The sequence below is a fragment of the Dromiciops gliroides genome, chromosome 6, assembly GCF_019393635.1.
Source record: "Dromiciops gliroides isolate mDroGli1 chromosome 6, mDroGli1.pri, whole genome shotgun sequence".
Lineage (NCBI taxonomy): Eukaryota > Metazoa > Chordata > Mammalia > Microbiotheria > Microbiotheriidae > Dromiciops > Dromiciops gliroides.
In genome coordinates, this window is record NC_057866.1 from 11453231 (window position 1) to 11479382 (window position 26152).

Genomic DNA, 26152 nt, shown 5'->3' on the forward strand with positions numbered 1-26152 from the left:
TTGCGTCTCTTCTTCTCCAATCCCAATCTCTGTTTCATCAAGGTCTTCATTACCTCCAGCCTAAATTACTGCAAAAGCCTTCTAAGGCTGATTTTCCTGCCTCTGCTCTGTTGCCTTCCAATCTCTCTTGCACATTAAACCATATCAAATCTTCCTGGAACATCATTCCGACATCCAGGCCCTGCTCAAAACCTTGACACTCCCCACTAACCTAAAGAACAAAATTCCAACTCCTGAGTTTGTCAAAGATTTGTAACCTATCAATCCTTCAAGAACTCAAGTATCTGTCACTAGCAAAACTGTATTCTGCGTGCCTAAGTTTTCTTGCTTTCCACAAAAAGCAATGCGGGCTGGCCGCCTGTGCCGGCCTGATCAGACCTCCACGCTGCTCTGGGCCTGCTTCCTCACGAGTTAGATGAGGGGGAGAAGATTTCAAGCATAATTACGATAACAAGTTTGGTCCCCGAGAGGAGTAAACACTTCTCCTTCTTGGCAGAGTTGGAGGAACACTGGGTATAGATCATTGTGGTGACTACTTTTGCTGAACTCGGTTTTTTTCCTCCTCTTTTCTTTTTTCCTCTTTATCACAAGGGAAGGCTCACTGAGAAATGGAAAGGGGAGGGCTATGTTCAGAAATAAAGATGATGTAGAAACAAAAGATCCTAATGGGGGAGAGCAATGGGAGTTAAGTGACTTGCCCAGGGTCACACAGCTAGCAAGTGTCAAGTGTCTGAGGCTGGATTTGAACTCAGGTCCCCCTGAATCCAGGGCCAGTGCTTTAACCACTCCACCACCTAGCCACCCCCAAAAGATCCTAATTTTAAATGTGGGGGTTAGGAGAGAGGTTTCTAAGTTCTTTTTCAACTCTATATCCTATGATACTCTAAGCCCTTCTGACTGGAAATGCTCTTGTCTCCCAATTCCATCTATCCAATTCTTACCCTTTAAGGTCTAACTCAGATGCTACCTTTTCCAAAAAGCCTTACCTGACCCCTACAGTAAGAATTAATTCCCACAGTACTTTCCTGCTATTTCTTACCTTAAATTTACATTCTACCTTGTATTATAGGTCTCTGTGTACAGGGGTGAGGTGGTGAGGTGTAAACATCCATACCACCTCTCTCCCCTTCACTACTAAGTTTCTTGAAAAAAAAATCTGTCAAAGCTGACGACTCAATAGCCAGACCAGTCACATTCAGTCTGTCAAAAAGGCATATGTGCTGGTTTATCAGGCACTGTGCCGAGCACTGGGGATACAATGGCCAAAGAGAAATCAAATTGTTCCTGTCCTCAGAACATGAACTCTCTCTGTGCCTTATCCACAAGGGGGCTCCCACAAAGTCACCTACTTTCAGGATGTGAAATTTCTCTGCGGTACAGGCCCAGATTAATGACAAGTTTCATTTAGTTTCTTTCCCAACAGGACGTCCTTCACCTTTTGTTCCTCTACTCATCTCAAAAGCCTCATGTTTAAAACCCCACATTAAGAACTGTCAACAAAATAGTAATTGTCAAGGAGTCACATAAAGGAATAAAAAGCTTAATGATTTTAATGATTGGCAGTTCTTGAGGTCAATCACTCACAGCCAAGAGAAGAAAGCCTACATATAAATCTCTTGGAGGGTCAATTTTTGTGACAGGAAAGCTCCTTTTTTTTTAGTCTACTTGCTTGTGGAAATGGCAAAAGCAGAGAGAAACTAAGTCAAACAACTAGAACAAGGTTTGACCTACCTCTTCTCTACCATATTTTTTCTTCTTTCAAAATGGGCAATTTGATCAACATGGTTTATAAAGAGAAATTATAATTTGCTCGCTAATCAGGAAAGGGAAACTCATTACATGTTGTATTTCTAATGTAAAGGGTTACCTGAGAAGTTAGTGAGAAGTCTTGTTAGTGTATGCTCATTAACCTGTTCAGTCTTGCTAAGGCTGGACATCATTTCTACTTCAGTAGTTTCTTGGGGAATTCCAAAGTCAAGGCTAGAGGTGGTCTTGACAGCTTGCTCCCTCAGGATATGTGATCTCTCTGGCCAAGATTCTGAAGCAAATGTTGAGGTAAGCAGATCTGCTGAGGTTTGTATGAAATTTTCTTCCATGAAAGCTTTCACACCCTCTTGTGAAGGCTTTATCTTCTCATCAGGTCTCCCACCTAATTCTTTAAGGGCCTTAATTGTAAGCTGCTCCTGTTCCAAGTCTAGAGATGTTACTGGAGTGCTCTGACTGACAAAATCATTCTGGAGGGGATTGCCACAGGTGCCCTTATTTGACACAATGTTGCCAACTCTATGCAAGACTCCCAAAGGAAAGGTTGTTTTCAAGTTTGTGTCCTTTTCTGGTGCTGCTTCAAAGGCATTTACTTCCTTTGTTTGGGTTTCTGAAAGTGTAGCTGTAAGGTCTTCTGGGGAGTCGTCATTTTTATTCTTCCTCATGGAGGCTCCTGAAGTTTCTCCTGGAGAAAGCTTGAGATGCTCACTTGTAACAGGTTTTAGGGGAAGAATTTCATCCAAATTACTGGACAGCTTCATGTATTTTGTTGTGGAATCAATGGTGATTGTCTCTGGATGTGAAGTCTCAGTAACTGGACTTTTTCCATGCACATCTGGCTGAACTTGTAAGGTTTCAAAGTCATCTATAGAGCCTCTGAAATCCTCATGTGTCTTACTGCTGACACCCTGACTGTATTTATCTTTGATTTCCCTTTTATCTGTTTCTATTAAAGTATCCTGAACAGAAATAGGTTTCCATGCCTGAATTGTGGCACCACCAGTAGCTTGGCATAAAAGCTTCTCATATTCTCTTTTATCACTGTCAAATGACATATCTGTCGTAATATCTTCAATGACAGTATCATCTGATTCGCCAGAACTATCAGCTTCCATCATTTCTACCAGCACAGAATTCTGCCCATTTAGTTCATCCTTCAGGGGGCCATCACGTAAAACTCCCTTTTCAGTAATCCCCTCGAGGCCTGATGATGCACATTTGCCACCATGAGACTCTGGTAATCGAATAAGTGTGCCCCCCACTCCTTTCAGCACACTTTCTCCCATACCTTCAATACTGACTTTCTTTGCAGAGTCAACACCGTCAGGTGAAACTTTTTCATAGAGGGATGCTCCTGATTCAGTGCTAGGACTGTTCTCATGAATGGAACGTATGGGGATTTTCTGAATGTTCTGATGAGCACACATTTTAGGACGTGAGGCTGGAATTTCTGAAGCACATTCATTTCCATCTAACCTTGAAACTTGAGCAATGTTTTCAGAAGACTTTTCTGGATGTTTCACTTGGGAAATTAAATCCCAAGTCAATACTTCATTGGTGAAGTTATGCATGTCGCTTACACACCTAGATACCTCTTCTAAGGCAGCAGTAGTTCGTGAAAACTGTCTGGTGAGCAAGGCAGAGGCTGGGGAATTCCTTTCCTCTTGGTTTCTCAGTGGGAATATTCTGCTACTATTCGGAGAATTATCCGTAGTTATCTCTGGGACAGTGTGCATTGCCCAGCTACCAAGTTCACTGGTGCTCTCCCTATAGGAGTCTTTAAATTCCTGGTCAAATGTTGCTTTGTCAATAATGACTTCAAATGGGGATTCTGGAGAATCTTTTTCAACACCAGAAACTTCAGATGGGGACAAAGAATGGTTACCGATGCCTTCTGCCTCAGACTGTTCAATATGTAGTTTCTGCCCTTTCAGCAAAGTGAACTTGACATCAGCATCTGAAACAGCTTCACCATCCCTAGCAGGTACCTCACTTTGGTTCTCTAACCCTGGGTCTTTACTTACATGAGGCTTTCCAGTTTCCTTTGTAAGAAAGGCAGGATGTTCCAGAAAACTGGTTGGAATGGATGGATGACCACAGTGTACTTCTGCTCTTGTGTCAAGGAACCCAACAGGTGGAGCTTCAATTGAAGAATCTCCACTGGGCTCATGAAGCCTCTCCATCTTTTTATTAGCAGTCTCAGCAAAATCATCTTTTCCTTCTTTTGACAAAACAGGCTGGATGTTTAATACTTGGCTCTTTTCTTCATGTAGGATGTCAGTGTTAGGAATTGCAGAAGATGAAAGATAAGAAGTCATGATTTCTGATGTTCCCTTATCAGAGCATAGAGAACTCAATCCCTCTGAAGCCAGTATTTGGAAGAGAAAAATGTTTACAGAGTACAATACACATGAGCTAGGCAGGCAAAGCAGCATGCTTTTCATTTTAAATATGTATATGCACATACATGTATAAATGTGGACAACAAAACAATGACCACACATCCTACAAGGCATGCACGAATCAGGAATCGACTTCATGCTATGAATGCAATGGAGCAAAGTACTGTAGACACAGAGGGGAAGTTTTGGGAAGCAGGGTCTTTCTTTGCAGAAGCATTAATAGAAGCAGCACAAACTTAACACCACTTTGCAGTTTTAACTAGATGGTAGCACAAAGTGTTGCCAACGTTTATAACAGGGCTTTCATTCTTTCTCAATTGGGAGCAGGAAAAACTATATAAGCTATATAAATTAAACAATTTGGAATACATGGTCTTATCTCATTATGAATACACTGTTCTATGCTGTATGATTCTGATGATCAACCTTGGGAATTTTTCTGCTTTTACTGTAAAGGTAACAAATATGGAAGAGCAATGTTGCCTATGATCTCAGACACAGCACGCTGATGTGATGAATTGCTTTTTTCTTTTGAAGATTTTGTTACAAAAGATGGCTCACTGAGTAGAAGTTTGTAAAAATGTAACATGACATTTTAAAAAATAAAATTCACTATTCTACAAGAAGGGTACCTGGCAGGGCTAGTCTTCCCTCTGAACTGAAGAGGGCACAGAGCTAGTTCTCTCATGCTTAACAGCCAAGAAGGTTCTGTCCTAGACACAAAGGCTGCTCTTAAATATAGATAATGGCTTATAGAGTGTAATTTGAAGGGTCTTGAAAAGATCATATTCTCCAAATTTTTCAACCATTTGGATTTCTTTCAAGAAGTCATCTCTTAATATGCAAATACTCTTGCAAAAGTAACAGATTAAACCTAATTAGTCATTAACACGCCTAAGAATACCTCAAATCTACTTGGTATCTTCCCATTAGGATGTAAATTCCAAAAAGAGCCAATTTTGTTCTATCTTTGCATCTCACAGCACAAGGCACCTCAAAAGAAATATTTATTGATATTTTATCAGACTACTTTCCAATGTCATAGCCAGTAGAGGCTCTAGAAAGAAGATCTGAATTGGAGAAGGATGGAAAGAAAAATTCAGTCCTCAGATCAGGGAGAGCCAGCCTGGGTGAACACAAAATTGGAGGGCTTTCAGCAGAGGTACTAGAAGACAAGTAGGAAATTGCTAAACAAAGTTCACTTTCCTTTGCAACTTTCCTAGGGCTGGCATAGCATATTCCACATTACAATCCCATAGTAGCTTTCATCAGAAGTCAACAAAGGCCATTTTCATTCTCTTTTGTATGTGAAAAGAATAAATCACCTACAATATACTAAATAGCAACAAGTGAGAATCCTGGCGACTTCAAGTCTCAACCTACAGACAATTTCCACAGTTAAAAATGAAGAAAATATTGGTCAAATCCCAACACAAAGTCAAAAAATTCCACTGTTATAAGATATTCCTTTGAACCTTGTAATGGGATCTACTAGCAGACTACAGTAATCATAATCTGAGGTCAGAGAAAAGAGAAGTTATTAAAATTTAGTGGTACACAATCTGTGCAACAAGAATAAAAAATAGTTTAACCCAATTATAATCTATACTCGGTGCTAATGAGTAAAAAAATCCCAAACAGAGTGTACCGTCTGCCAGAATGCGTTACAGAATGCATTCTAAACATAAGGTGAATTAAATTTGTACAAATAAGCTGTAGTAATGACTAGTAAACTGGGCTTTTAAAAATGGCTACTTATTCAATGAATACTGTCTGGATTAGACAGATCTAGGAATGGGAATTCTGAGTTTGCATTATCTATTAGGTCATAAACTTCTTGACAAGAGTATTGTTTAAGCTTTTTTTGTTTCCCGACGTCTAACTGTTCTGTACAGGGAGGTAAGCAATAAATGTTTTTTGGACTCATATTAGTAATGGCTAAAATTCCTCAAAGTCTGAGGCATGACGTTTTGTAAAGAAACGGATATAAAAATCAAGTTGATAACAATGCTTAGGGAAATTTGTAAAATCTGGGTTGTGTTTCTGTTGAGTAAGAATAAACTAATTTCTGATTTTAAAATATTTACTTAGCACAAACCTTTGCCTCAAATTCACTGAAATAACCAATTATAAGGGAAACAATGGTGCTAAAGAGAAAAACCTACTAAACAGAGCTCAGTCTCACATAGACATTTAATAAACGCTTGCTAATTGATTAATGTATTTAACATTTACTGACCATCAATATCATAAGAAAGTGTTCCGCTTTAACTATTCAATAGAATTTACCCTCTGATTAAAAATTGCTTTTGTTAGCCCTCATATTTTTTTTTAATTAACTTAGCCTCCCTTTTCTTCAATAGATCCGTAATTTCTAACACACAAAGATAACAATTCCAATGAGATTTCAATATATGGTCCTGCTTCATTTGCCATGGACAAAAATATTTTTCGTAATTGTCACTTGATCAATCTAGACTGATCCTCAGATAGCCAAGTCAACCAGCCTCTAGTCTGGCTCAGACTTGCCCTAGCTTAAGAGAATAGTTCTCAGAACCCAACATCACCAGTGTGGTCCTACTAAGATACTGGAAGACTCTGGTTTAGTTTATTGATTCCTGTATTTACAAAGGAAAAAAAAAAAGCATTTCCTTCTGTTCTTTTCATTTTTATCCTCCTGTTTGCAATTTCAGCACAGAATTGTGTCAGCATTTATGAAGAGTAAATTATCTGGCAATGTTAGAAGCACTGACAGGTAGAAGCTACCTTTTTTAAAAAAAATCTACTTTCACTAAAAAAATGCAAGACAATGTTGAAATTAAATTTTGTGATTTTGTGAAAGAAATACAAATTAGTACAGAATTTAATAAACCTTTTAACTTTTTGATATAGCCAATAAGCATAGTTTCTATGTGGCAGTATAGTTGCCCAAGACTAGATGGCAATATTGTGAGGATCGTGAAATATTAGGTTTACAACAGTTTTCAAAATATTGTGTACTTCATTATGAAGAAGCATTAATGTTAAGGCTACTTGTTGGAAACAACGATGGCTAATCTCTAACCTCAGAGAAATAGCTATCTCATTCAATAACCAGGCAGGAAAGAAATACTGTCAAGCAGTGTTAAAATTAATTCCAAAAACATCCTCTTTTTTTTAAAACTAGAGTCCATTTAGCCAGTATTTTGTTTTCAAGAGGCCTTAATACTAATAAAAATCCCTACCCACTCAGACATGGCAAACAAGGGCTTTAGACTGAGAAAACAGTGAGCATGATTATGTTCCAAACTTTGTCAGTCAGACATATTGGGCCCTGTGTCTCTAGATTGCCTTAAAACCTAAAGAACCTTCAATAGTTTAAAATAAGAATATCTAAGGTAAAACTAGAAGAGTTAAATTAGAAATTATACTCTTAAGCTGATGGTCTCCAAGAACACTATCACCACAAAATAACAAATACTACCCTGGTTACTATATATATCACCATACACCTCATCTTTTTCTATTTGAGATGGTGCAACTTCTTTACATGAATATTACTGTCTCTATAATGTAGCACTGTAAACCTGGGAACAAGTAACAACCTATCACAAAAGGAATGAGCAATACAGAGTACCATTTTAGTTATAACTTGACCAACTACTTTGTCATTGCCATACATAAGACATACAAATGTGCACACACATATACGAGTTTAGCTTGAAAAAATATTCAGGCATAGGTTTTCCTCTACATGAATTAAAAAAACAACAACACATTAACAAAAAACGAGGGAAAGAGCTTCAACGTTGAAAAACGTGCAGAACATCAGCAACTTTCAGCCATAGCATCAAAATAGGAAGTTAGCCAGCAGACGCTTTGCAGCTAAACTAGATCCAAAACAAAAAAAGGTTCTTTTGTACAAAGAAAAATGTTTTCTTTTATTTTTAAAATTTAAAAAGGCTGTAACTGGCTCATTTTTTCCTCATCAAGGCTTGTCCCAAAGGTATCAGTGTTGTAACTTCCTATTCCAGATGCCTATACAGTACTGCACTGGCCAGACTGAATGCAAACATCTAACAAAGCAAGTATGTTTCCTGTACTTCATGGCAGAATTTTAAAATTTGTTTGTTCCCCAGCCCCAATCATTTTCTGCAATGTTTTCTAAAGACAAAAAGTCTCATGTTATTTTCTTCTGCATCTATTTTTAATGAAAAATATTCACTGTGGTTTTTAGAGGGTAATTATGTATTAGTTGGCATTTATGCTTGACACGGTACATCTTTAGAACATTACTCTAGTCGTCAATTTAGTGATTACGTGGTTAAACTAGTTTCTTCAAGTGATCCCAGGCTAACACATTAATAGCACGAGTGTTGCTCACCTTTTTAAAACAAGCAGCAAACATCAAAAAAAGAGTGGAGAAAGCAGTGTGACTATGGGCAAGTCGGTGACTGACTCAGAGCCTCACTTGCTCCAGGTCTGAAATAAGGATCTCTTACCTGCCCTTAGTCAAAGGGCAGGACCTGCTAACCTGCTGCTGTCACTTTATTAATAAAGACCACTTTTACCATAGTAAAATCTTAATTTGTACTTCACTGACTTAGAATTCACTAGGACTGGGCAGAAGCTTACCATTCTATAATGAAAAAGGATTTATTAAGCAAGATTTATAAGGGGACTAATTTAACTTTCTTAAGAAACAAATGCTTTAAGAAGCAATTCTTATAGAAATATATTTCTCCATAGGCAAAGTATTCCAAAAGAGTGTAGTTTTAAGCTTTAATAGTTTTTATAGCAGTATAGCTGATACACTACTTCAAGGACCAAAACGACTTACTTTTTTACTAAACATACTTGAACTTTTCTTTGAAAATCTTATAATTTAAATTTCAAATTCAGCCATGACTCCCTCAGTCTAAAGTAGTGACATGTAATCTCTTCCCGTTATTTCTTGCTCATTAGCTTCCATGTACCTTAGCATCCTAGAATTTATAGCTAGTGATATAAGGTTACTCTATATGTAACTATTTATATAATAGCTTGCCTCTACTCAAAGCAGCCAAATTTCTCTATAAGGAATAAAATGTATTCAAACCAAACAGACTCTTCCTGCTATTTTCCCCTTCTGTTATTTTATTGAAGGTAAGTGGAATCTGCCAAAAGTAGCAAAGAACCAATTCATTTGTTACGAGGCATTTCTCAATCAGCCTCCAATGAATGGATCCCCACACAATAGCCGGAGTCCATAAAGTCCACCACTGGCCACTAGCAAGAACTGCAGATCAGAGGTCAAATTCCTTTGTTCAACAAACTTGGATGGGTAGTGCTATTTGTGAAAACTTTTCTATCTCGATATTCTTCCCTAAGGGAAAAAAAAAGTGCTATCAAAAGCAGCTAGAATTTTTGAATGTCTTATGAAATCGGACACTTTAGTTCTTTCAAGATAACAGTGCTGCTAATTTTCTCTTTAACACTATCCTGAACCTACCTTTCCTTCCCTAAAAAGAACTTTGTTACCAAAACTAAGGAGGGGAGGGCAGGAATAAAACTAATCTAAAATTCTAGTCAAGTTTTTGAAACTGAAATCTATAAATAAATTTTAGATTAGAAAAAACCCTTTTCTTTTTGCGTCTATTAGAATATATTGTTGTTTTTCAAATGCAGAGTGTCTAGATTAAATTCTTTGCAATTTGTTTCTGGAAATATTCATTGAATATACGGTCAGTTTAAGACAAGTTATTCCTTTCCAGCATGAAAATAGCCATTAATAATGGAATTTTGAGTATCTGAAATAATATTTGCAATGATAAGAAATGCGCACGGAATACAGAAGGTTATTTCTCCCCCTACGCCCCCCCAATAAAATATTGATTTACTTGCATTGTTAAATTCACTAAAGGAAAGAACACAATTGGTGAAAATCTGGTCTAATACCAGAATCCAAATATGGTATGGTCCTTTTACAATGTGTAGCATGTATGTAATCTAAGATATGCACAGCTGAGTTTCAGGAAACGTGAATGAACCCATGGTATACAAGAATTTGCCTATCATAGTTCTTGTAAAAAGTAAATAGGTCAGAAATTCTATGTTCATTCACTCATCTTAAATTCTATGTTCATTCAGTTTTGTCCCATTTAAGGCTAGACTCCCTAAAGAATTGGTATAACTTTCAACATATGTAATTCCAACTATGACCCACTAGCCACAAAGAAAATTCTAAGTTGTCTTAGGCTATTTAGAGCTCATTTAATTATACTCTTTTTTAAATGAGGGTTTCTCCCTGGCCTACATTTGGGGACCACAGCACCAGCACCAAGGAAGCAGCATTCATTTAGCAGCACAAATGAGCTTCTGCCTCCACATTTCCCACAATGCTGTCCCATCCTTTACATCCCCAAACATGAAATGACCATACTGTCAATTCCCTTCCCCATGAGATGCCAGATTAAAAAAGGAAAGTCACAACAATCTCTAGGACAAGTATTGCTTGCCAGAAAGCCAAGTGACTTACTCCAAGGACAATCAGGAGAGAAACCCAAGCTAAGACACTTCACAGCAGGCTGACAGGTGCTTTCTGTATAGGCAGTGGAGATGAATTACCTACTTTTCTTTCAAACACCAAGTGTCCCAAAGAGTTATATAGCTGCTAGTCAATATCCTAAGTTATGGAGTTATCACATTTTGGAGTTGTTTCCCCCCTCCCTGAAAGGCACTTCTAACTGCCCTAAATTTTAGTGGGCAATGTCAATTTTGTTTCTTAGGGCTGATACTTAAAAGTAAACCTTACCTGCCTAGTGAATGAATGCTTCCAGAGAATCATGTGCTAACAGCTGCTGGATATAAGCACAATGAACTGATTTGCTATTAATTTGGGTTTTAAGGGACTGGGGGGAGGGGGATGGACAATAAGAAACTTGTGCCTTATACCCCCAGTTACAGCCTCTTTCTGAACATTTTTCTTTCATTAACGCACAAGAAAATTACAGACTTGCCTTGTGAGGTCGAAAATAGAGATACAGGCTGAGAGGAAGAAACAAAGGAATCTGAAAGAAAATATACAGGATGAGAATTCAACAACCTCACACAGGAATTTTAAAAACTTTTCTGCCAGTCAGATTTAGTAATGCCACTACCATTCTCTTTAGAAGAAAAATAAATCAGCTTTACTGTTAGATTTCCACTCACCCTGTAACAAAATTTTATTTTAACATTAAGGACCTCTGAAAATTGATCGAATCAACTGTTTTGCTAACCACATTCTTACTACTAAAAAGGAATTGACAAGAAAAATAGCTTTTCTGTAAGAATAGTTTCAATCATAGTACTCATAGATTTAAGAGCTGGAAGGGACATTAGAAATCACCTATTCCAATTCCCCTGATGAGGAAAAGGAGGCTCAGGACTGAAAAGGGGACTATACAGCTAAGTAAGGAATGAAGCCAAGATTCAAACATCATTATGTCAAATCCAGTGCTCTTGGGGGGGGGGGGGGAGAAAAGATAATTAAATCTTTTCAAGTGCATAACAGAGAAGTAAGTAACTATGGATGTAAAATGAAATAAAAAAATTTTGGACATGGCCAATTCGGAAATTTGTTTTGCTTGACTATGCTTATTGATTACAAATGTCTTCTTTTTCTTGGAGTTGGGAGAGGAAGAAAATATTTTTGTTAATTGAAGAAAAATTAAATTTAAAAACATTTATAAGTGCATCATGAGAGTAATTTACTAATGGGAGCAATTTACAAGTTATCATATACTTTCTAGAATTACCAAGAATTATCAAGAAGGGACCAAATGGGGGGCAGCTAGGTGGTGCAGTGGATAAAACACTGGCCCTGGATCCAGGAGGACCTGAGTTCAAATCCGGCCTCAGACACTTGACACTTACTAGCTGTATGACCCTGGTCAAGTCACTTAACCCTCATTGCCCCACCCCCAAAAAAACAAACAAAAGAAGGGTTCTTTTCAGGGGCAGCTAGGTGGCGCAGTGGATAGAGCACCGGCCCTGGAATCAGGAGTACCTGAGTTCAAATCCGTCCTCAGACACTTAACACTTACTACCCTGGGCAAATCACGTAACCCCAATTGCCTCACTTAAAAAAAAAAAAAGAAGGGACCAAATGCAATCTTCAACTTTTAAAATTATAGCTCTCCAAACTTACTAATCTCTACAGTTACAGCATTTTTTTTGGAATGTTTTACACATTGATCTTAACCATACAGAATAAAAATACTTAAAATTTAAGAAAGTTTTTTTCCTTTCTTCTTTTTTTTGGGGGGTTTACCAAGCAATGAAGGTTAAGTGACTTGCCCAGGGTCACACAGCTAGTAAGTGTCAAGTGTCTGAGGCTGTGTTTGAACTCAGGTCCTCCTGAATCCAGGGCTGGTGCTTTACCTACTGTGCCACCTAGCTGCCCCAAGAAAGATTTTTCTAAGAGATGTGTGTATAGGCACTAATTATAAAATGCCCAGGAACAAATATACATTGATCTGTTAAAACCCAGACAGAATTCAGTTAATCAACTTTATATTACATACAAGTAAAACCGATCAAAAATAGGCATAAAGATAAAATAATATCTTTTTCCCCTTTTACATGAAGTGGTGCCACAACTTTGGAAAAACATGTATTTTAAGAACAGTAGTTAGGGGCAGCTAGGTGGCGCAGTGGATAGAGGACCAGCCCTGGAGTCAGGAGGACCTGAATTCAAATCTGACCTCAGACACTTAACACTTACTAGCTGTGTGACCCTGGGCAAGTCACTTAACCCCAATTGCCTCACCAAAAAAAAAAAAAAAGAACAGTAGTTAGCATTTTATAACCTTTAGTCTTTTACATGTTATCTCATTTAGTTCTCACAACAACACTAGTATAGATGTTATAAGTATCCTTATTTTAGAGGTTACTAACTTGCCCAGGGCCACACAGTTAGTGTCTGCCGAAGCTTATGAACTCATGTCAAGCCCAGGACTCTCTACTGTGTCACCAACATGACTTCTTTTCTGCAAGTAAGAGCACAGCTCTTCCAAGTCTAAAGAGAAAGCCAACACTCCATTTATTACCACAAAGTAATATCCCTATTCCTTTTTTCCCTAGTAAGCTTATTTACCTATTTCTTTAATGTTTCCAAATGATCTCACTCATATATGCATTTACCTTCAACTTGAAATCTGAACAAACCAGAAAAACCAAACTGCAAATTCAATGCCAAAAATTAAAATAGGCTGGCATAAGGGAATGAGATCCTACCAATTCACCAGCTTCTATTCCTTCTTTTTTTTTTAATTTTTTTTTTTAGTGGGGCAATGAGGGTTAAGTGACTTGCCCAGGGTCACACAGCTAGCAAGTGTCAACTGTCTGAGGCCAGATTTGAACTCAGGTTCTCCTGAATCCAGGGCCGGTGCTTTATCCACTGCACCACCTAGCTGCCCCCAGCTTCTATTCCTTCTTTCGCTCACATAACACCTCATTTTGGTATAACATTTTAAACATGAGACCATTAATGATGTATAGCATGTCTACTGATAGAGAGCACAGATAATCAGTCATAATTTGCATCTATTCTATAAACATCTTATTAACAGATGCACAGTGTAAGAGATTTCCTGTAATCTTCAAACATCACTCCAAAAGGACAATTAGTTTATGGAGATGGACTCAAGAATGGTGGTTTTGAGACTCAAACTGTTGTCTAAATGCAGCATAAATCTCAAACCCAAGCTGTAGTGTCTTGTCATAAAAGCAATATTCAAGTGAATCAGTTAGACTTTTGGCATCTGTGAAATAATAGAACAGTATGATGCAATAAATAACCAAAATCTAAAGGATCCTCTAAAATTTCAGGCAGGCCAGCGGTCACTTTAGCACTTATCTGAAAGATGTATTTCATGTAAAAAGCAGGTGGCTGTCTTATTCATCCTTATCAAATACCTAGTCCAGTGTCTTAAATGTAGTGAATCCCCAAAGGATTTAAGTGAATTGCCCAATTTAGATTATTCATTCCCCATTTAAAGGATTAGTTTAAATGAAAGGCTTAAAAGTAGAAACCCTGCTCTTCAACTTCAGTGGAATTAAAAAAGCTTGTAACCAAACATAAGGATTCATGTTCCATTTCAATTACTACAGGGGGGTAGATTACTCTGATCAACTCCTAATTGCCTCCATCTCAACATTTTTCCTTAATCTTTGGCTTTCTTTAAAAAGAGTTCCTCTACATAAAGCTTTACACTCTGACACTACCAAGGGTCTAACTAATTACTAATGAATACAGAAATGAAAAGTGACTGGCTCTCTATATTATCTGCCCTTTCTAATATTAAACTGCAAAACTGGTCACGTGTAAATTCAAAACTGAATTATGCACTTAATCAAATTGACACAAATTTGTTCTATTGTATGGGCAAAAGCTTTGCTAATCCGCTTCATAACCACATTAATGTTCAATTATTTTCATTTTTTAAAATTCTCAACTTAAGACACACAAAAAAGCATTTTCACATACAAAATTCAATGCAATGAATACTATAAATGAGTGCACAAATTTCCATCTCATATCACTTGTTAAGGGCTAAAATTCTAGCTAGTCTGTCTAAAATATTTAATGAGTGGTCGCCAATAAATTATAAGCTTTAGCAAGAGTTAGACTTTTAAGCATTTATTAAGGAGAATAAGAATTTGGTAAAGAGAGAGAGAAAGGTCTAGATTCCTATCTATTAAAGGGAGAGCGCATTTCTAGCTCCCTTCTCCGCCAGAGTCCAGAGGAAAGAGAGCCAGACCGAGCGCCAGTCTCTTCCTTCCTCCTCCCACTAGTCTGCGTCACTTCCTCCCCGCCAAAGAAAAGACTCCTGGTCTTGCCCTCAAAGACCTTCGCTTCATGGGCAGAACTCTTCTACAGTAAGTATCCAGCAGGTGGCGTCATTCCAATCGTTACACACTTGTTTTTTTAAAAGCTTAATTCATTACTTTCAAAACTGTCCTGCTTTTCTGAGCTCCCTTCTGTACTCTTCTGCACTTTTTAAAAGGTTCCAATGGTCCTCCTTTCTTCTTCTTTTTTTTTTTTGCACCATCATTACTATTCCTAATACTCCTAATTCCTTTAAAAATAGAAGGGGGAAAAAACAGTCAAGCAAAACAGATCCACAGTAGCAAAGTCCAAAAATGTTTGTTTTGTTCAATTCTTTTGAAAAATAATTGTATTTTTCAGTTTCCAGGATAGTTTTATTCTTTTATTTGTATTCTTTCAAGCCCATACATAATACTCATCCACAACTTCAAAACCCAATTACCTTGAATTCCCACCTGGGACAACTTGCTTCATTACAAAATCAGTAAACAACAATTAAGCTGCAGGCTACAGTCTAGTAGAAACATCAACACCAAAAGATTCCAATTCCAAAAATAGTTTGGGGATTTCAGTAAAATACTTATCAAAAAGCATCTTCCTTGTCCCTTCAGCCTTCAGTCCTAATTCTGTTGTGGCAGCGAATAGGTTTGTTTGAGCTAGTGCAATGGCTCTAAAACTTATTGGTCTCAGGACACTTCTTTACAATCTTAAAAACCGAGGACCGGGGGCGGCTAGGTGGCGCAGTGGATAAAGCACTGGCCCTGGATTCAGGAGTACATGAGTTCAAATCCAGCCTCAGACACTTGACACTTACTAGCTGTGTGACCACCCTGGGCAAGTCACTTAACCCCCATTGCCCCACAAAAAAACCCACAAAAAAAACCGAGGACCCCAGAGATCTTTTTGTGTCGTGGATTATATGTATTGATATTTACTGTATTGGAAATCAAAACATCTTAAATTGTTATGACCCTAAGGACCTCCTGAAAGGGTCTCAGGGACCTCCCAACTACACTTTGATAACCTCTGAGTTAGTGTGACTGACCAGTACTTCAATTCTTTGAAACCAGTAATAAGGTAACATCACTTTAGAGGCATACAGGACGACTTTGAGAAGCCCTATTATCAGTTACAAAGAATGAAGCACGACAGGTGGCTCCATAGGGAAGAAGAGGAAAACCAGTGCTGAACCCCTCACTCCCTTCAGCACCTGTTCTCATGGCCACTTTTGGTCAGTGGCCTCCTCTGCTCAGTCCTCCTCATGGCTACACTACCAGGAGTTAGGAAGTATTTCACATTTCTCTGGTGCCGATCACAACATAAAGCAAATCTAAGAGGGAGAACAAGGCAAACCCTCCGTGCCAAAGAATTAACATCAGAAAGTGTAATGAAGAAAAAAAAGAAAAGAAAAAAAGTATAATGAAGCAAATGGGCTTCTGCATAAGAAACTAGCTAGCCTGCAAGAATTTGGGCTTCTAAAGTTTAAACAAGACAATATTTATTTATATCCTTGTATCCTCCCCAGCAATGGAAAGCAAGTTAAATACATCTTGGCTTTTTGTCTGTAGTAGTAACTTTGCCCACAGGAGAAGATCAATTTATCATTATATTCACGGAAATTTTCTGGGCCTCAGTTTCTTCCTTTGTAAAATGAGGTTGGCCTAGAACTTTTAGGCTCTCTCCAGCTTGGATCATATGAATGAAATCAAGTAACTAATTTTTAAACTGTGTCAGAATCTTTAATTAATGTGAATATTGATAATAAAATATAGTAATATGCTCAGAGGAAAAAATGGGGTGGGGAGGAATCCAAACTTACCTATAAATAAAACTATATGGGAAGTCAGGGTCATTTTATCTAGAATCATACTATTTTGATCTGGAAAGGACCTTAGTGGACAACTGGTGCAATTTCTCATCTTACAGATTAAATAAGGTCATCATCAGTGGAAAATAACCTCTCAACTCTGAAGTAATATGATTAAAATAATGCAACATTTTTTTTGGGGGGGGGAGGGCAATGAGGGTTAAGTGACTTGCCCAGAGTCACACAGCTAGTATGGGTCAAGTGTCTGAGGCCACATTTGAACTCAGGTCCTCCTGACTCCAGGGCAGGTGCTTTATCCACTGCACCACCTAGCTGTCCCCATAATGTAGCATTTTAAAAGACAAATACTGTTATCTTGAACTTATTCTCTTCTCTCCCCCCCCCCCAAAAAACATTAAATTATCCTTGCAAGATTCCAAATTATTGTCTGATAAAAAAAGCATTCAAACAGCAAACCTACCTAGTTAACTTTCCTGGTTTCCATTTGCTTGAATACTTCAATCCCACCTTTGTCAATAACTGATATTCTAAGCTTTTAGGTATCAATTTCTCCAGGGCACTGAATATACTAAATCATGAAGCATCAAGTCAGGACTTTGTAGTTCTACTGACCACTGAATTCACTCAGCTGACCTTGAACTATTTTCATCCTCCTTCTGCTTCATACTCTTCCATCTAATCAATAAAATAATAATATTCCTCAATGTTAAGAAATTTCATGTTGATAATTAAATTACGACATGTACTTTTATCAATCTTTCCTAAGCAGCGTCCTCCTCAAGGCAATCTTCCAGTGTTTCCCTCCCAAACTCTAATCTGCACACAACAGGATTGGTTTTAGGCATTAGCCAGCCAGAATACCTAAGGGTAATGCTTTTTATACTAAGTGGAGATTTAAAAATCAAAGACCAGAACCAAAGCCATAAAAATAGTACTATAAACCTAAGGATAGCACATGCCACCCTGGGACTTTCTGTAGCTGCTTTGCCATGACGACAAAATACCTTGAAAGAATTCAATGATGTAATTACAAGCAATGACCAATCTTATTTTATGTTTCTTTAAAAAATACATATCAAAGCAATGTCATAGAATGGTCCACCTACAACTTAGAGCTGTTTTTACCCCTAAATACGGCAGCTTTCCTGCAATTGTTATGCCAATATGCACCAACTGAACTGAACTGAACCAATAAACAAGATGCCCAGTTGAATAATTTGTAATTTGCTTTGCTTAAGTACCAAAGTACTCTGCTAGAGTACTAAATTATTTTGATGCCGAAGTGTGTATCCTAGTATAGGTCATTAACAGCAACAAGTTGAACAAATATGACATACGTATAGTTGAAAATTTCTTCACAAAATCTTTTAAGTCTCTGCCCTTCTGCATTGGTCAGAATATAGGACATCCTAGAATTAAGGTTATTTCATAGCAAAGTCCCTTTCTTCAAAGGAATTTCTTAATTTAAAAATGAATTCTAGTCCCTTAACTTCCCCTCTATCAATTCCTTGTTAATAATAAGTGACATTTACATTAACATTTGCAAAAAGCTTTATATGCTACTCTGTGAGGCAGCTAGGTGGTTCAGCAAATAGGGAATTAGACTTAACCAGGAAGCTCAGAGTTCAAATCCAGCCTCAGACACTGTGTGAACCTGGGCAAATCACTTAACCTGTCTGCCTCAGTTTGCTCATCTCTAAAATAGAAATAATAATGGCACTTACTGCCCGGGATAGTTGTGAGAATCAAATGAGAAAATGTTTGCAAAGCATTCTGCAAACTTTAAAGTGCTACATACATACTAGCTATTAGTTTAATTATTCCCATCTGACAGGAGTAAAGAAGTTCAGAGAGGTTACAACTTGCCTAGTCATAGAGCTACTTAAGTGTTGGGGACAAAATTTAAACCCTGGTTTTCCTTACTTGAATCATTAGGTTATGCTCCTATATATGTTTGAAATACACACATACACACATACATGATTATTTTTAATAAGTTCTATTTTCAAAATTGGCAAAATACACCCAATAAAACAAATGCTAATCACAATTCTGTTTTCCAAACTCCCATTAAAAATTTAAAGACAACGGACAGTACTTACCAACAATTTTTGTTTGTTTGTTTTGGTTTGGTTTGGTTTTGCGGGGCAATGAGGGTTAAATGACTTGCCCAGGATCACACAGCTAGTAAATGTCAAGTGTCTGAAGCTGGATTTGAACTCAGGTCCTCCTGCCTCCAAGGCCGGTGCTTTATCCACTATGCCACCTAGTTGCCCTTTACCAACAATTTTTTAAAGCTCTTGGTAGATAGGAATATAAAACACTTTTGGAAGGGGAAAAATTAAGAATCTTTAAAGAATATAACTTGGAACAAGCTGGTTGCAATTAATTTCAAATATACTAGGCTGCTTTTCAAATTGGCTGTTATTTGTAAATTATACCTACAAATGAAAATTATATTGAAATTAACTTGGGGAAGGGGAGATGGATAGAAGAAGAATGATTATACCGGCAGAACCTACTAAAAGATTACATTGTATTTACTCTGAATATGTCAGACTGGGGACTGTGATTTCATTAGCATAGGCAACTCCAGGGTGAAGAAAATCCCTGTACCAATGCAGTTTAGCACCTTCTTTGCAATTTAGTTACCTAGAGAGCACAAAGAAGTTAGGAGACCTGTCGAAGGTCACACAGCAAGTGTCTGAGGTGGTTCGGATCTTCCAAGCTCCACAAGGCCAGTTCTCCATCTGTAGTCTGCTACATTCACTTTGTTTTCCGCCAATAAAACATAAGCTATTTGAGGGCAGGAATTTTCTTTTTTGTCTTTGTAGGCTCAGTACCTGGCAAACAGGCTCTCCAATTCTTGTTGATTGGATTGTCCAACATCTATAACTTCCTTACCTGCTATTTTCTTTACTCCTGTCTCTATTGATGGGAGTTTCCACATTCAAGAACAATCTCTGTGTATCATGGCAACATGTATGCTGAAAATGCTGCAGGGAATAAATGAGCATCAATAAAGCCATGCCAACTCTACGAGAACACAACTTTGGTCCTCCTTCCTTCCTTTAACAGATCAGCTGAAAGGGCAACAGAGCTAAGATGTGGACATAAAGGTCACCTGTTAGAATAATGGACTCATTTGGCTTATTGGCAGAAGGAAAAGACCCCGCCCTATACTTCAAGTAGCAAGTCTGTGATCACCCACTTCTGTTCCTATCCAACACAGGATCAAGGTTTAAGGGCACAAAGTCATCAGGCCTGCACTGGTGACCTTCATCCTTGTGCCATAATAAACTTTCACTTACTGTTTCAGGGCTGGAATTCTTCATGCGTCACATAGTGAAAAAACAACCATTCCAAGTGTTCAAGTCCTTGTTAAAGGCTGAAGCAATTCTACTAGTTAGATATTTAGGATGCAAATTTAAATAGATCTGATTGGTCTGATGGATGTGTGAACATGCTGTTTTCATAAAGTCTACTCAAGGGGTTACCAGTGGGAGTAACTGCCAGAGAGAATTTAACCCAAACTGGAGAGCTTCCTATTTAGGTACTACTGGTCAGTCAAGAAGCATTTGTTAATAAGCACTTACTATGTGCTGGGTGCTCTCCCAAACCCTGATAATACAAAAAAGGTTCCTGTCCTCAAGCAGCTCACATTCCAGTGGAGGAAACAACATGCAAACAATTCTGTAGATATACAGTGTACATACAGTGTAAATGTAAGCTACTGGGGACCTGGAGGGGAGAAAGGGAGAAGAAAGGTCGGGAAGAGCTTTTAGCATAAGGTGGGCTTTCAGCCAAGTCTTAAAGAAGGCCTGAAGGCTGAGGTAGAAGAGACATATTCAAGTACCAGGGACAACCAATGAAAAGACATGGGGTCAGGAGATGGAGAAGCAACAAGGCCAGTCTGGCTGGATCACTGAGTAGACAGAAGGGAAGAAAGTATAAGACTGGAAAGGTAGGAAGAGGCCAGGTTATAAAACCTGCAAGTCAGATAGGCTCTGAGGCCCCTTCTAACACTAGAATTCTATTACTCCAGCTTTTCGTTTTTAAACTATTCAAGATATTTTTGAAAGGAAGACGCCATAGTTTATTCTGGTGCTTCATTTATGAGAACATAAACTCTAGGCTGTGGCAAGTTAGAGAATTTCACAAGAAAATTTCACAAGAAATTTCATATGATAGCAAAAAATTACAGGAATGTATTTCAGTTTATTCTAAACAGATCCTGAACTACATTTGGACTAACAGTAGCAACCACTATATGCTATCCCTGGATTTACTATTAATTTTAAAAAGATGAGTCCCTTTCACTTCAATTCCAACATTAACGCTTATTTCTCCCTTGAAAGGCAGAAATCTGGAAAGTCACCATTAAAGCTGACCTCTGGGGCAGCTAGGTGGCACAGTGGATAAAGCACCGGCCCTGGAGTCAGGAGGACCTGAGTTCAAATACGGCCTCAGACACTTGACACTTACTAGCTGTGTGGCCCTGGGCAAGTCACTTAACCCCCATTGCCCCCCCCCCCAAACATTACTAGTCTTAAAACATGTCTACTGCCTCATGCTACTTAGGTTACATTAGTATTTGGTCATATAAAAATGCCAGAAAGGAATCCAAGAAAAATTCCCAGCTCTCCATCACGGGATTCCTGGTCATATTCAAACTTTTAAAAATTCACAGAATCTCAAGGCTGGAAGGCAATCTCGCTCTCACATTTTACAAAGCTGTCAATGGTGCCTTAAGGGTCTACTTGCCTAAACTCCTACAATTAGTAAACAGACTAGATTTGGAAACACAAGTCAGAAGACTGTAAACCTAGAGCTGATTCCACCTTGACCACATCATGCCACAAAGACGCTCTTGCCTTGAATTCTTGATTCTCTAAACCCAAGATTTCCTTGATGAAAGCTGATTGCATCACTCTTTAAAAGAAGGTTGACAGGGTACAAACAAGTCATTTAGACTTTCTTGGCTTGTATAACTTCCAGGAAGGTCACAAAAGTACTAACCAGGAAGAAAAGCACAGAAAATGACATGGATTTAAGAAAAATGCCTCTAAAGAGTTTGGGATGATATTACTGCCTTAAGGATACTCCTATGACACACACCTTAGACTTCACAAACTCATTAAGAGTAGATCAAAAGATATTTAAAATTAAGCCTGGGAACAACCAACTTCATCCTATTTTCCTGTAAGCAGAAGGCCAACTGCTACTATTAGAACTATGGAAACCATTTTGCAACAAGGAAGTTTCAGTAATGACCTGATGACTACATACTGGAGTATCTTTATATGCAGCTTTTGTATTAAATGTAAGACCTAAAAATAGAGATGTTGCAGAAGGCTCACAGAAATTGTACTGTATAAAGCAGTCATATGGGTCTATCCACCTTGGTATTTAATAATAAGTGCTAAAGACTCGTAAAACAAAAGCTTCATTTTTATCTTACATGTGAACAATGACAATGCCTATGTGCCACCTAAGAGTCTCCAACAAATCTGTCACAAGAAAAATTAGTATATAATAGCTAAGTGCCATATACAGGAAGAAACAGTTACCAAAAAAACAAGCTAGGTGACTTGATTATGTGTATTATAAAAGGCTTCCAAGTGGGGCAGCTAGGTGGCACAGTGGATAGAGTACTGGCCCTGGAGTCAGGAGGACCTGAGTTCAAATTCGGCCTCAGACACTGAACACTTACTAGCTGTGTGACCCTAGGCAAGTCACTTAACCCCAATTGCCTCACAAAAAAAAAAAAAAAAAGGCTTCCAAGCAAGGTCCTTTCCTTTAAAAGTTGTGAGTTTTCTTAGTTCACATAAATATTTAGTTAGGTATCATTTAGTATTGTGTTAAGGAAGGAAAAAAAATGATCACATCAAATAAGAAATGGAGTGAACTTTAGAGATTATGCATAACACATTCCCTTTTTTATTTTATAAATGAGAAAACTGAGGCTGACTGTTTCAGAAAAATAGGAAAGCTTTAAAATTAAAATGTAAGGTAAGACAAAAAATATGAGTGCATTTATTAAAGTTTAATGTACACAAATTTTTGCACAATTTTTCAGGACCATACCTATTACCTATATGGAATTTCATTTGTAGTTACAAAGTGTTTTATACATGCAAATAGATTTAGAATATATATGTATATACGGACACATATGTCCACACAATTAGTAGTATTAACTCTTGAAAAAAAAAGTGATGAGGCATTTAACTGTATCATGAAAATGCAATACAAACCTACCTTAAGAGACATTATATGGAAAGGAAAAAAATTAAACTGAACACTGTAATTTTAGTGGCCCATGTTTAGGCCTGAAGAGTGGATGAGAAACATACCACCTTTCTTTCTTTGCAGGGAAGGGGTGCTATGGGTATGGAACATTGTATATATACTATCAAGACAGTTGATATGGGGGTTACTTTTGATTAACATATTGTTTTCTTTATTGTTTATTATAAGGGAACAAGAAAAAGGCACATTTGGAAATGCAGGTAATGTAAACTCAAAACATTAATACAAATTTTCTTAGAGAAAACCGGTTATACCACTCTCGGAAGTGGATCGTACAATAAATGAAAAAAATTGTGACCAATACAAATGACACCAAAAATAAAGGTGCAAAGAAAATATTAACTGTCACCAGACATTTTAACTGAGGCTATACTCTTCTTTACTATGTAACAAAATCATTTCAACAAGTCCCTATTAATAAAGATGGGCACTTCTTTCAAAGACAGACAACAACAGGGGAAAGTCACCCTGAAGTGATTCCATAATTTATGCAAAGATACAAATTTTTGAATTAAATTTTAGTGCTTCCTCTAGCCAATCCTTATCACCTGGAAGCACAAAGGTTTCATTCCCAGAACTATGGTCTGGATCTGAGGTGTCGAACACAACCCAGACCAGTTGAAAATGTAATTGGTAAATATTTAACAAAATACCTAAAAAGACAATAAAACATATTTAGCAACATATTTTAAAACTAAGTGACTGGCAAAGATCCTTATGTATGGATTTGTGGCCTTCTCTATTTGAGTTTGACACCACTGGTCTAAATCACAAAATCAAATTGAAATTAAGTGATGCGCATACAGTAGAAAACAAAGGAACTGAACAAGGCAGAATACCCCAAAACCCTAGTTGCTAAGGGCGAATGATGCCCCTCCCCTCATAAACCAAGTTGCTTAGTAATAGAACTGCCTTTCCTTTAGAATTTGGCAGGGAGAGAAAAATATGGAGAAATCATTGTTTAACGTTAGCACAGGGGCTCCCTCCCAATCTGACCTAAAGAAGCCTTACCAAGCTTCCAATGAAATAAGCCACTTCTACTTAAATAATCATAAGCACATGGGAAACCCAATAGGGCACGAAAGCTGTTGGACAGGTGGAGGGGGCAGTACTCAGAATATACTGAGAAGGCACAGTTACAGCAAACCTCAACAACGATGATGGGCGGAGACCAGCCCCCAAGGAAGAAATCCAAAAGCCTCAATTCTGGAGGAGAAAATAAACCCAAGGTTACTGCCAACCTACAGAGCCCTTGCCACCAAACGGGTTTTTTTTTTTTCCCCAGGGCTCAGTCCCCTTTAAGAGCTGTCACCTGCCCACTGGCCGTTTTTTCCTCCGAGAAGGCATCTGCACTGCAGATCTCCGCAAGAGGGGCGCTTGCCAGCCAGCTCCCACCAACCAAGGCTGTGTCCAATGGGAACGACAGTGGTCGGCTCTGCAGTCTCCCTCCACGCCATTGGGGGAGGGGGGCGAGGGGCCGCTCCCGCTTTGTTCCAGCCCTTTCTGCTGTCCATGCCCGCCTTGGTCACCCCCTCCTATGGCTCTCACGCCACAGCTCAATGCAGAGGTCCCCACCCTCGGCACCCCTCTCTACGTCTTCTCCTCAAAATGGGGGGGGGTGCGTGGGAACGCCTAGAGAAGGAGAGGTGCCCTCTGCCTTCGAGGGGAAGATGCAGATGAAATCGCGGATCCATCTTGAAGCAGGGGCGGCGGGGCGTCGCGCTGCCCCCGCAGAGCCCCTCGGCCGGGCCCCAGGGGGACAAGGGCGACGCGGAGCCGGACGGCTTTCTCCCCGCGCCGTGGAAACGCACCGAGGGCGGCCCCCACCTCCCCCGCGGCCCGATGCCACCCCCGGCACACACAGTAGGTGCTCAAGGTGCGGGCGGACCCGGCGGGGCGTGGACCCCTTCTCGCTCCTTCTCCGGCTCACCTGCTCCCCTCATCCCCGCAGACCTAGACCCGGGCAAAGGCCGGGGCTGGGGCTTTTCCGGGGGCTCCCTGCCCTCCGGGAGGGCTGCCCAGCCCCCACGGCAGAGCCACCCTCCCCGCCTTGGCTCTTCGGCGTGCCCCCCCCACTGCCCCCGCGCTCTGCTATGGGGGGGCAGAGCGGGGGCGGGGTGTCGCGCTCCCCCCCCCGTGTTCTCTCCCTGCTATCTTTCCCCCCCCCTCCGTGTTCTCTCCCTCCTATCTTCCCCTCCCCCCACCCGTGTTTTCCCACGGCCCCACCCCAAGGCCCCGGCTCCACCCCCACCCCCACGCTCGAGGCAAAGCACCGGCTCCGCTTGGGGTTACCACCTGATGCTCCCTCCCCGAGACCCTGTCAGGTCACCCCTCCCCCCGTCCCCCCGGGTCCGCCCCTCCCCCACCTCCTCGCCACCGCGCGCGGCCGCCCCTTCCCCGGCCCTCTCCCCCACCTCGCCGCCCCTCCCCCTCCTCACCCGCACAGGACGAGGCGCAGCTCTTGCCTCCCAGGCCCGGGCAGGCCCCGGGGCTTCCCCCGCCGCTCGCCGCGGCTCCGGCGGCATCGGCACCGGACGACGACGACGAGACTGACGGGGACTGGGTGGCCGCCGACGGCTCCGCCATGGCCTCACCAACGGGAGGCGGGAAGGGCAGAGGCGAGGCGAGAAGACGAAGACTGGGACGACGGCGAGGCGAGCAGCGGCTGCGGCTGCGGCTCCGGCTCCGAGGGCGGACGGCGAGCGACTGAGCCACCGACTGAGTGACTGACTGACGGGCGGCAGGGCTGAGGGGGAGCGGGGAGGGGCGCCGAGCTCGGGCGCGCGCCGGACAGGACGCGCAGGCGCACTGGGGCCCCAAGCCCGGCTGGAGGAGGTGGGCGGCGGCCGCGCCGAGCCCGCAGCGCAGCCAGTGCGCAGGCGCGAGAACCCCGCGCGCCCGCGCGCCCCCGCTGGCCCCCCTCCTCCAGTAGCGCAAGCAAGGGGCTGGAGGCGGCGCTGGCCCTGGCGCCCCGCCCCCAGGCGCAGTCCCGGCTCTTGGGAGCACGTGTCTCGG

The 26152-nt window shown here is 40.1% G+C and overlaps 1 protein-coding gene across 4 annotated transcripts in view; it reads right to left on the reverse strand.

The window, feature by feature from the left end:
- The window catches only part of RTN3 (reticulon 3), a 55719-nt gene extending 29774 nt beyond the window's left edge, over nucleotides 1-25945 (reverse strand). The window contains exons 1-3 of one of the 4 annotated variants that reach the window (XM_043971705.1): nucleotides 25576-25945; nucleotides 11144-11194; nucleotides 1868-4027 (exon numbers count right to left, since the gene is read on the reverse strand). In XM_043971705.1, coding sequence (XP_043827640.1) covers nucleotides 1868-4027; nucleotides 11144-11194; nucleotides 25576-25723 — 2359 coding nt within the window. In that variant the 5' untranslated portion in view covers nucleotides 25724-25945. Of the gene's footprint in view, nucleotides 1-1867; nucleotides 4127-11143; nucleotides 11195-25575 lie in introns of all 4 variants that reach the window. The other 3 variants (XM_043971704.1, XM_043971707.1, XM_043971708.1) reach the window with 3 other exon arrangements.
- Between the last annotated feature and the right edge of the window lie 207 nt (nucleotides 25946-26152).